Genomic DNA, 11,145 nt, shown 5'->3' on the forward strand with positions numbered 1-11,145 from the left:
TGGTCTGTAAGTATGGTGATTGAATGAGAAGCTCCCTCCAACAGATACCTCCACTCTTCTAGAGCGAGCTTGATGGCTAGCAACTCCTGGTCGCCAATGGCATAGTTGCGCTCAGCTGGGGAGAACTTCCGGGAGAAGAAACTGCAAGGGTGTAAATGGCCATCTTTAGCCCTCTGAGATAACACCGCTCCTACTCCAACGGAGGAGGCATCCACCTCTAAGATGAAAGGAGAGTCGATGTCAGGCTGTTTCAGAACAGGCGCAGAGATGAACCTTTGTTTTAAAAGATGAAATGCTTGCATGGCTTCTTCAGACCACTTGGACGGGTTAGCACCCTTCTTAGTGAAAGCAGTAATAGGCGCCACAATGGTGGAAAAGTCTCGTATAAACTTTCGGTAATAGTTGGCGAACCCTAAGAACCTCTGGACCCCTTTGAGGGTTAAGGGTACCGGCCAATTTTGGATTGCTTGTAGTTTCTCAGGATCCATCTCTAGTCCGGAACCGGACACAATGTACCCTAGAAACGGAATGGACTTGACTTCAAAGACGCATTTTTCTAATTTGCAATAGAGATGATTGACACGGAGACGGGACAGAACCTCTTTAACCCAAAAACGATGTTCCTCTAAATCGTTGGCAAAAATGAGGATATCGTCTAGATAGACCACGACATGACGGTATAGAATGTCTCTGAAGATCTCATTGACAAAATGCTGGAAGACAGCTGGAGCATTGCTCAATCCGAAGGGCATGACGAGGTACTCATAATGTCCGTCACGGGTGTTAAAGGCGGTCTTCCACTCGTCACCCTCACGGATCCGGATGAGATTGTATGCACCTCTCAAGTCCAGCTTTGTAAAGATGGTAGCTCCGCTAACTCTGTCAAAGAGCTCAGTAATCAGGGGTAAAGGATAACGGTTCTTGATGGTAATGTCGTTCAAACCTCTGTAGTCGATGCACGGCCGCAGACCACCATCTTTCTTTTTTACAAAAAAGAAGCCTGCGCCGGCTGGAGAAGAAGAAGGTCGAATGAACCCCTTTGCTAGGTTCTCTTTAATATATTCCTCCATAGAATGCGTCTCAGGCAGAGACAACGGATAAGTTCGGCCTCGAGGTGGAACCTTCCCTGGAACGAGATCAATCGGGCAGTCCCATTCTCTATGAGGAGGAAGGATATCAGCAGAAGCTTTACTGAACACATCCGTGAAATCTTGATATGGAGGAGGTGGAACATCAGACGACCTGGGGGAGGAAGAACAGACAGGCAATACTTTAAACAAACATGTCTCAGCACAGGAGGGACCCCATGCCAGGATTTGCGTAGTCGTCCAATCAATTGTAGGATTGTGAAGACGGAGCCATGGAAGGCCCAGGACCACAGGATGTGTGGCTCTTGGAATCACTAAAAAAGAAATAAGTTCGGAATGAAGAACTCCCACTCTCAGACCAACTGGTAGAGTCCTTAAAGAAATAACTGCATCAAAAATTTTGCTGCCATCCACGGCAGTTAAAGAAATGGACGAAGGAAGTCTCTCGGTGGGTAGGGACCACCGTTTAACATAGGCTTCGGTAATAAAGTTCCCAGCTGCTCCGGAATCAAGGAGGGCAATGACGTTCCGATAACGTTGAGCAACTTGAAGCGAGACTGGGAGATTACAATCTTGAGGAGATGGAGAGGAGATCATTACTCCTAGCCGGCCCTCTCCTTGGCGAGCTAGGATTTGGAGTTTCCCGGACGTTTGGGACAGGCATTAATGGTGTGAGACGGAGCTGCACAATAGAGACAGAGAGACTCGGAGAGACGTCTTCGGCGCTCAGCAGGAGTTATACGGGAACGGCCAAGTTGCATGGGCTCATCTTTAGATGGTGACAGTTGACGAGGAGGAGGAGCAGAAGATTTTGGAGCAGATGATCTTCCACGCTCAGTTGCTCTCTCTCTGAAACGTAAATCAACTTTCGTGCAGAGTGAGATTAGCTCATCTAACTTAGAAGGTAAGTCTCTGGTAGCTAACTCATCTTTAATACGCTCAGATAAGCCATGCCAGAATGCAGCATACAGGGCCTCGTCGTTCCATGCCAGTTCGGATGCCAGGATCTGGAACTGTATCAGATATTGTCCTACAGTACGTGACCCCTGGCGTAAACGGAGAATCTCGGATGAAGCTGAGGTTACCCGGCCTGGCTCGTCGAAGATGCGCCTGAATGTTGACACGAAGGCAGTGTAGGAAGATAGCAGGGTGTCAGACCTCTCCCATAACGGTGATGCCCAATCAAGGGCTGAGCCACTGAGAAGAGAAATAATGTAGGCAATTTTTGTACGGTCACTGGGAAAATTGCCAGGTTGTAGCTCAAACTGAATCTCACACTGGTTGAGAAATCCCCTGCAGAATCTTGGAGATCCGTCAAATTTTGCTGGCGTTGGAAGATGAAGACGTGGAGCAGAAATGGGTAAGGTGGGTGGGGTTATAGCTGAAGTCACTGTGGTTGACGCACCAGACGCGCCTGATCCACAGAGAGTTGTCTGAATCCCATCCAGCCGAGTAGAGAAATCCTGGAGACAGCGGATGATGTGGCCCTGTGCAGCCTCCTGATGTTCTAGTCGGGCTGCCAGTTCTTGCATCGGCCTGGCCGCTTGATCCTGGTCTCCGGCTGGATTCATTAGGTCAGTGCTTACTGTCACAACTGAGGGCCTGAGCTGACGGGAGGCAGCCTCAGTTGTAGGGGCTGAGATGTACCGGAACCTGGGAGGTTGTATCAGACCCCTGGACATGTAAGTAACATGAATAATAACTGCCCGAAGGCGTGACCACGACAACTTGGATAAAAGTCAATGATGTTTATTATGACAACTCCGCAACACAGCAGCAGTAAAAGAAAACGTAAAAGTCAGCAAAGAATAAATACAGTTCCTGGGTACTACAGGATGGCAGGAGCCACAGGGCACTGGTAGTGTGAGATAGTTCTTATAATCTTCTAGATGGAAAGTCCTTACCAGGCCCGACTGTAGCAATGGAGATAACCCAGGATTGTGCCAGCTGGTGTTCCAGGAAAAGCTGGGTTGCTGAAGATAAAACGGCTGCTGTGGATACTGGCTGGAACCAGACTGTTGTTAGCACGGAGTGGATACTGGCTGGAACCAGTTAAATAATAAATGAACTTGGGAGCGATGAAATATGAACTGAAATGTAGAACTTGAGAGCGGAGAGATAATAATACCGGTGGAGAGTGGTAAAGTGTAGAAAGGACACCGGCCCTTTAAGAGAAGCTGTACTCTGCTGGAAGCAGGTAATGTTGTAGCTGGAAACAGATGAATCCACAATGGATTGGAGAGTCAGGCTACACCGCAGGTGGAATGCTGGTGCGGGTCTCTATGGTGGAAGTCTTGAGACAGGAGCTGGAACCTGGAAGACAATCACAGGAGAGAGACAAACAGGAACTAGGTTTGACAACCAAAGCACTGACGCCTTCCTTGCTCAGGCACAGTGTATTTATACCTGCAGCAAGGAAGGGATTGGCTAGGCAATTATGCAGATTATCAATACTGAGAACAGATTGGTGGAAATGATCAGCTGACAGAATCCAAGATGGCTGCGCCCATGCAGACACTTGGAGGGAAGTTTGGTTTGTAATCCATGTGGTAATGAAAACAGTAATGGCGGCGCCGGCCACCGGAGACAGGAGGCGCCAGGCTGACAGATGCACATCCAACCACGCGGACACAGCGGAGGCCGCGGCTGACGTAATCGCCACTCAGACACTCTGCATGCAGAAGTTCAGGGACGGCGGCGGAGGCCGCGGGAGACGCCATGCCAGGTGTAATATGGCGTTTACTGTGACAGCGTCCCAGAGTGACAGGAGAGGATACAGGAATGTACACATCAGGATAACAGATGGGATCCGGTCCTGGAGCGCTGAGCCAGCCTTAGGAGGCATCTGATGGGTAAGAAATGGCGTCCAGATACCCGGATCGTGACACATTGTATATTAATCTTGATGAAAAGTATGATTTATGAGATTTAAGAAATATTTTTTATATTATATTATAAGTTAATTAACTAAATATGAAATTATAAATACCTGTGTGGGAAGTGTAAATACTGCAACATTCATATTGAATAAATAAATATAAGATGGTAAAATATTTTAATTGATTGAATTAAGTGTACATAATAATGACATAGCAGCAAGTAGAATGTTAAGTGGTATTTACTGTAAGTTCAGCTTATTTCTGCTCTTTCCCTTCAGCACCTGGCTACCACTGCTTGTAAGGCAAAGAATGAATGGTTACTGAATAGCAAGAGTCCAACAACACAAGACTTTGTGGATCAGAAGCTACAGCTGGAAAGCTTAATGCAGCCCATATTCACAAAGCTGAACACACCACGTAAGAGGAATAGAATATAAAATACTCAGGGGCAGATGTATTAAGCCTGGAGAAGTGATAAAGCAGTGATAAATGCACGGTGATAACGCACCAGCCAATCAGCTCCAATATGTAAATTGACTTAGGAGCTGATTGGCTGGTGCATTATCCCCTTGCACTTATCACTGCTTTATCACTTCTCTAGGCTTAATACATCTGCCCCTCAAAGCACTATGCTGCCTCTCTCTGTAGTCATGTGTCTTTTCTCCCACAGCAGCAACAAGGATTATTTAGTCATCAAATAAAATGATGTTTTACTTTACAGTCAAATATTGTACATTGAAGTAGTTACAAAGCAAATACTATAGCAATGGTAACTAATCTTTACTAAATGTTACCACTGCAGTTCACCAAAGGATTCCCATACTGCGGTGTTCTTATGTATCAGGTACCCCTTCCAAAGGTCCCTGGAAGGAGCACATTTATCTGGTGGTAGGCTTTGCATAAATCTTCCTGATAGCTTAGAAAAAAGAACCAGTGCATTGTACACTGAGAGGTGGAAATTGGAATACTTTCCCTTCTTGAGCGTTTAGAATGTAAATGTCCGAGCTTCTGGCTGTGATATGAGGTTGTACCTTTCTTCTAATTAGCTGGATGACTGTCACCACCCAATCCGCACCATTCAGGCAAGGGTGGCTCAAGGCACAAGTTGACAGAAGGAGCGCAGCCATGCGCCCCTAGCTGCTGGCTGAACCTCTGGCCCGGGCTGTTATAATAGACTCATATTGCTGCTTAGACGCCACCTGAGATTTCCCCGGACATTCTAAAATTGTCTGGAGTGTGTCCGATCAAATCCAAAGGTGCTGTGCCATTGACGTCATTGCAAGTGCATCACTGCCCTCTCTACTGCCACCTCCTCTGCATTGCAGCTCTCCACACAAAACAGTGCAAGGACTTGGAGACCGGAGCAGCTGCTGGAGGAGGTATCAGAGCATGGAGCCATAGGGCAATGGAGGCAGTGTAAGTGTGGGGGAAGGGGGCACTGAAATAAATATTAGATTGGCCCTACATCCAGAGGAAAACTCAGGCCCCTAGTATTTACATTTCTTTGCTGACAGGGAGTTTTGTGCATATGCTAATAAGCCATGAGACGTCTTGCATCAATGAGTTCTGGATCATGCTAGAGTGGGAGTGAATGATTGTTCATCAGCTCTTGGGGTCTTCAGATTCACTGAAGAGCCCACTTAGCTGATAGTATACCAGAGAATCGGATTAGTTTAGTAACTTGATTACACCCCACGATCCCCATAGCTACTTATGGGAATGCTGTGAACTCTGATGATGGGACTCTGATGATAATACTACTTATTCTTTATGCAAAGACACTAAAAAAATTACTATCATACTTTCCAGACAGAAACAATCCCACTAATGTGGGGGCTTACCACGAGAAGGCATTGGCTTCACCCTGTTTCCAGATGCGGTTTCTTTCATACTTGCAGCAAAAAAAACCTGCAGTATTGCAATCTGCTCAGTGTTCTCAGCTATATTACAGCCGGCCTAGTGCTTTCTATGTGACATGGCACAGTACAGGCTGGCAAATTGAAAATCTTTTCATGGAATAATGCTGCTGTGGGCAGTAATTGATGTACTTAGGCTAGCCTCGTGCACCATGTAAAGGGGCTGTGTTTTTTTTTACATACTTGTCTTTACCTAAGGGAGCTAATCCAGTCTAACGGCTGCCAGGGAGTAATGAAAAACTAGAAATATCTGTATGGTTCAATGTTAAGGTGCCTAAACAAGGCCAGATCCATGGTTGGACATGTTGTAAGAAGAGACATATCCAATGCTGCCATGACTGGATAGGAGACTAGGAAATGTGGCATGGTTGTGGCCTTACCTTTCAATAGCAATTTGATATATGTCTTGACCGGAGTATGAAAATTGTGTGTGTGTGTGTGTGTGTGTGTGTGTGTGTGTGTGTGTGTGTGTGTGTGTGTTACTATCCATCTGTGCATTCAGGTGTAATGGTTGTGTGTGCGTAGCTTCCCCTCAGTGACACACAACTCGTTACATACAAGCCAATCACATTGCTTATATAAGCACTACTATGTAAATTGCAGGACAATTAAAAAAACAAAGCACACATACTGTAACCGTATAAAGGATAAAATTTGTCATTTTCCATATATGAAGATTCTGAATTTTTCAACACACGTTTAGCCAATTATAGCAAAATTGCTGGGTCCAATAAGACTTCTGTAATATATATTTTTTTTATCTCTACTATTTTTCAGGGGCAGAGACTGGAAAAGTAAAACACTGACATCGTCGAAGCCATTATCAGTTTAAACGTATCTTTAAGTTTATATTGTATTTGATGCAGTTTTTACATAATGATAAGTTCAGCAAAATGATTTTGTATCAAGTTGGGTGCCGGTTTAAACCTGTCTGACTTGTAACACATCATTAACTAGTTATCCTTGCAAAGATCAAGACCTGATTGTACGTCACATGCAAATCCAAAAGTGGACGCAGCTGGAGATTTCTATCACATTGTACCATGCATACGCACTTTATCCTGGGCACTGTACTCTACCAGTTCTTTATGTGAAATGATTTCTGGGTGACACAGCACGAGATCCGTTTTGTGGGAGAGTAGCCAGACTTCATTCTTGAAGCGTTCAGGTGACAAAAGAACCCCTGTTTCTGACACATCTTTTGCACATAGCAAGGTTTGGTGTTAGTGCAGATATATGTTGGCAGTTGCAGACAGAAAAACAGTGAGCAGTGTGACAATACTCATAATGCCTTGTGGATTTTGCATTGACATAATGTAGTATATCTGGCCGCTTATATTCATGAGAACCAAACCAGGCCCTTTCTGAGAATCAGATGTCAACTTTGTGAATAAAGAATAGCACAAAAAGGCTTGTGTCATTATTGGATCTTAAATAAGATCTGCATCTGGGGTTTAAGATACTTCTCTCCAATCTGCTTCAAAAAAAAAATCAAAAAAGTTAGCAATTTGGCAAAACGATACTGAATTGCAGGTGGGGCAGATGTAACATGTGCAGAAGATTAGATTTGGGTGGAGTGTGTTCATACTGAAATCTAATTTGCAGTGTAAAAATAAAGCAGCTAGTATTTACCATGCACAGAAACAATATAATACAATCTTAATATAATCTTTCTGCACATGTTGCATCTGCCCCAACTGCAGTGCAACATGGTTTTGCAGAGTTGCTAACTTTGTTGGTTTGTATTGTAACAACTCTGAATAACCCCCTTCACCATTTACCATACTATGGGGTGGGTGAACAACATGATCCCTATTATGCAAATGTGCTTAAAAAAAAAAAAGGGATTATAAACATACATATAGACAGAATGCGCTCATTCTAAATTGTGGTGACGCAGTCCCAATCAAAAAAAAGTTCTTAGTTCGAACCGCTAACCGGAAAAAGATGCCTTACCTTCTCCCCGCCCTCCGGACGGTAGTACTTCTAACTGGCGCCCACCGAAACAGCAGTGTTTACACGGAGGTATCCGTTGTCGCCACCCGGCGGGCAGGTGGAGGAACGTATCTTTTTTATGCTTTTAAGATGCATAGAAAGATTGCTAAAAAAACAAACAAACACAGGACTATATAAAAAATAATAAAAACTTGTGGCTGTAAAAAATAAATAAAAGGACAGCCACAACGTTTACACAGTATTCTGGCTCCTGCCGCACCAAACAAAAAAACAAATTCCTTGAGCCAGTGTTATAGGGGGCTGGCCCGTTGCATCCTGGGATTCTAAAAGCTTTAGACCGTTTGGTGTCCGTTCCTCTGATGCCACCTAGTACCCAAGGTAGCTCATGTGGATACTACTGCGGACCCTGAAAGAGAGGTACTTGTTTTGGGCTGCAGTTTAAGATGAGAGGGGAGAGATAGGAATTAGGAGAGAAACAGATTGGATTTTAACCCCTGACAGGTTGGCCCCCAAGAGACTTAATAAGGGGTTTGAAATCACCCCATTTATAGGAGAATGATAAACTGTAGAAACTTTGAAGGTACGAGAGGGTGCATAGCATTTCTTATGTATGGATACTGCCTAATGTAGCAGATAGATAACAATGGAGTTTAATTGGCTGTATTGTAATTACTATGTAGTGATGTCTGCTGTGGATAGGGTCATGTTCTTGAGCTCTATGCGATGCGACATTCAAGCTATTTTTTTTTTAATTACATTTTATGGATATCGAAAACCAAATGTTTTAGGAAAATTTAACTGTGAGAATAACAGAGATATAAATGTAGGATTTATCTATGAAAATTGCATCCCAAAAGATTTTTTTTCTTGATTAGTAGATTTTTTTTCAAATAATTTTTATTCATGGGATCACAAAAACAAACAGATACCAACAGATAGTGGTTACAGCATATTACGTTGCAAATACAGTATAATAGTTGGTAATTATAAAGATAACCAAAAAAGAACAGTGATCCATTTTTGACCCAGAGAGCGGGTAGTATAAAACAGAAAAGGTGGCAGTCAGCAGCACAGCTAACCGACTAACATTGATAAGTAAAAATAGAAGGAGGTCGAGAAGAAAGAAAAACAGAGAAGTAGAGAGAAAAAGAGAGAAATAAACAAAATAGGATAGGGCAGAGTCCCCGGGAATGTCCCATCAAATATAGTACGGGGCATCACAAGTTAAAAGGTGAAGGGGCATGCTGGGAGGGCAGCCATGGGCTCCATATTTTATCGAATGACTTAGAGGAGCAGTTTATGATGCTAGTCATGTAGTCCATGCGGTAAACGTACCAGATACGGGCAATTATAAACTGCATGGAATGCGGGATAGGGTTTTTCCAATCTGCAGCTAGTTGACATGTTGTTGCAGAGACTATATGACGCAACAGTTTATTTTGAAATTTTGTTAGCGTCGGCAGGCTTAAGGGGAGGAGAATGTATTTAGGGTTGGAAGGAATAGGAATCTGCAATAAGCTAGAAATAAAATGAATCACTTCCCTCCACATATGCACTATTTTAGGACATGACCACCATATGTGTAGTAAAGAGCCCTCTGCGCCACATCCTCTCCAACACCTATCCGGGTACATTTTGCTCAAGTGAGATGGTACATAATACCATCTATATAGTAATTTATAGATATTCTCTTTGATTCTAACGCAGATGGAACTAGACGCCGCGTTACCCCAGGCTTCAGACCATTCCTCGTCACCTAAAGCCGAGCCTAGGTCCATTTCCCATGCTCTCTCATGAGGATCACGCTGAGAGGGAGTGTCCCCAGTGAGAGTAGTATATAAGAGGGAAATAAGGCCTTTGGTTGAGTGACGTCTGAAACACAGTCTCAAACGTGGTCAGGGGTCTGCTAGAGAGGACGCGGCTCAGTGAGGAATGAAAGTGTCTGAGTTGTAAAAGCTGCTAAAAATATCTGGAGGGAATATCAATATTTTCTTGAATCTGAGTAAATTGAGGAAAACTAGTATCCCTGGTGATATCATTCAGATATAAGATACCTCTATCCTGCCAAGGAGCAAACAATGATCTATTTGTACCAGAAGGGAATGCAGGGTTGTGTAATATTGGGATGATAGGGGATGGGGCTGGGGCCAAGCCATATTTCCTATTGGCAAAGTTCCAAACCGTTAGTGAGCGGTAAACTATGGGGTGGGATGCTACATTTCTAGGGTGGGAGGATTTCGAAAGCCAGAGAAGAGAGAGTAGAGAGACCTAGTTCGGCGGCTTCTATAGATACCCAGACTCTTCGAGATTCGGAGTTGCACCATTGTACGCAGTGCGAGAGCTGTGTGGCTAAATAATAAAGTCTGGGATGCCTTGGCCACCACTATATGTGGGGCGCTGTAAAAGTTTAAATCGTACTCGGGGATGCTCATTAGCCCATATGAATTGTGACATGTGAAATTGTAAGAATTTAAAAACAGATGGAGGAATAAATATCTGGAGGGTCTGGAATAGGTAATATCCGAGGGAGCACGTTAATTTTCACTGAGTTTACCCAACCTATCCAGGAGATAAAGAGGCTAGACCAAGAAGACAAGTCTGACTTAATTCGATCTAAAAGCCTAGGGAAATTAGCTTGGTAAAGTTGATGATGGCTATGCATTACAAAAATACCTAAGTATTTAATCTTTTGCCTATGCCATTGAAATGGAAAGGAATTTTCTAAAGAGAGCTTAATCGGTCCCGGGATATAAAAATTCAATACTTCAGTCTTACCTGTATTAAGTTTATAACCTGAATGTTTAGAGTAGAGGTCTATCTCAGAAAGGAGTGGCTGTATCGACTGAGATGGGGATCCCAAAGATATTAGGACATCGTCAGCGTATAACGCAATTTTATGTTCAGAAGGGCCTACCCGCACTCTAGCTATATCTGTATTAGCTCGGATCCTTGCTGCCAGTGGTTCCATGACCAGGGCAAATCGCAATGGGGAGAGCGGGCATCCCAGTCTGGTGCCGTTAGTGATACCGAAAGGGGAAGAAGTGAGGCGATTAACAGAAACCGTGGCAGTAGGGGATCTGTAAAGCGCCGAAACACCATCTACGAATTTGCCAGAAAAGCCCATCCTCAGGAACACTGAAAAAGCGAAGGGCCAGGAAATTCTGTCAAAAGCCTTCTCGGCATCCAGTGCTAGCAACAATGAGGGTAGCTTTTGTTTATGGATAGAGTAAATCAAATCTATGGCTCTCATGGTATTATTGGAGGCCTGGCGGCCAGAGATGAAGCCTACTTGGTCCGGATGTATCA

General features: G+C 43.9%; 1 protein-coding gene across 1 annotated transcript in view; it reads left to right on the forward strand.

Moving 5' to 3' along the window:
• ANKRD45 (ankyrin repeat domain 45) overlaps window positions 1–7,282 on the forward strand; it is a 334,109-nt gene extending 326,827 nt beyond the window's left edge. The window contains exons 5-6 of the mRNA XM_063939970.1: window positions 4,246–4,384; window positions 6,661–7,282. Of these exons, the coding sequence (XP_063796040.1) occupies window positions 4,246–4,384; window positions 6,661–6,689 (168 nt within the window). The 3' untranslated portion in view covers window positions 6,690–7,282. The remainder of the gene's footprint in view (window positions 1–4,245; window positions 4,385–6,660) is intronic.
• Window positions 7,283–11,145: the final 3,863 nt, after the last annotated feature.

The sequence above is a fragment of the Pseudophryne corroboree genome, chromosome 9 (genome assembly GCF_028390025.1).
Source record: "Pseudophryne corroboree isolate aPseCor3 chromosome 9, aPseCor3.hap2, whole genome shotgun sequence".
Classification (NCBI taxonomy): Eukaryota; Metazoa; Chordata; class Amphibia; order Anura; family Myobatrachidae; genus Pseudophryne; species Pseudophryne corroboree.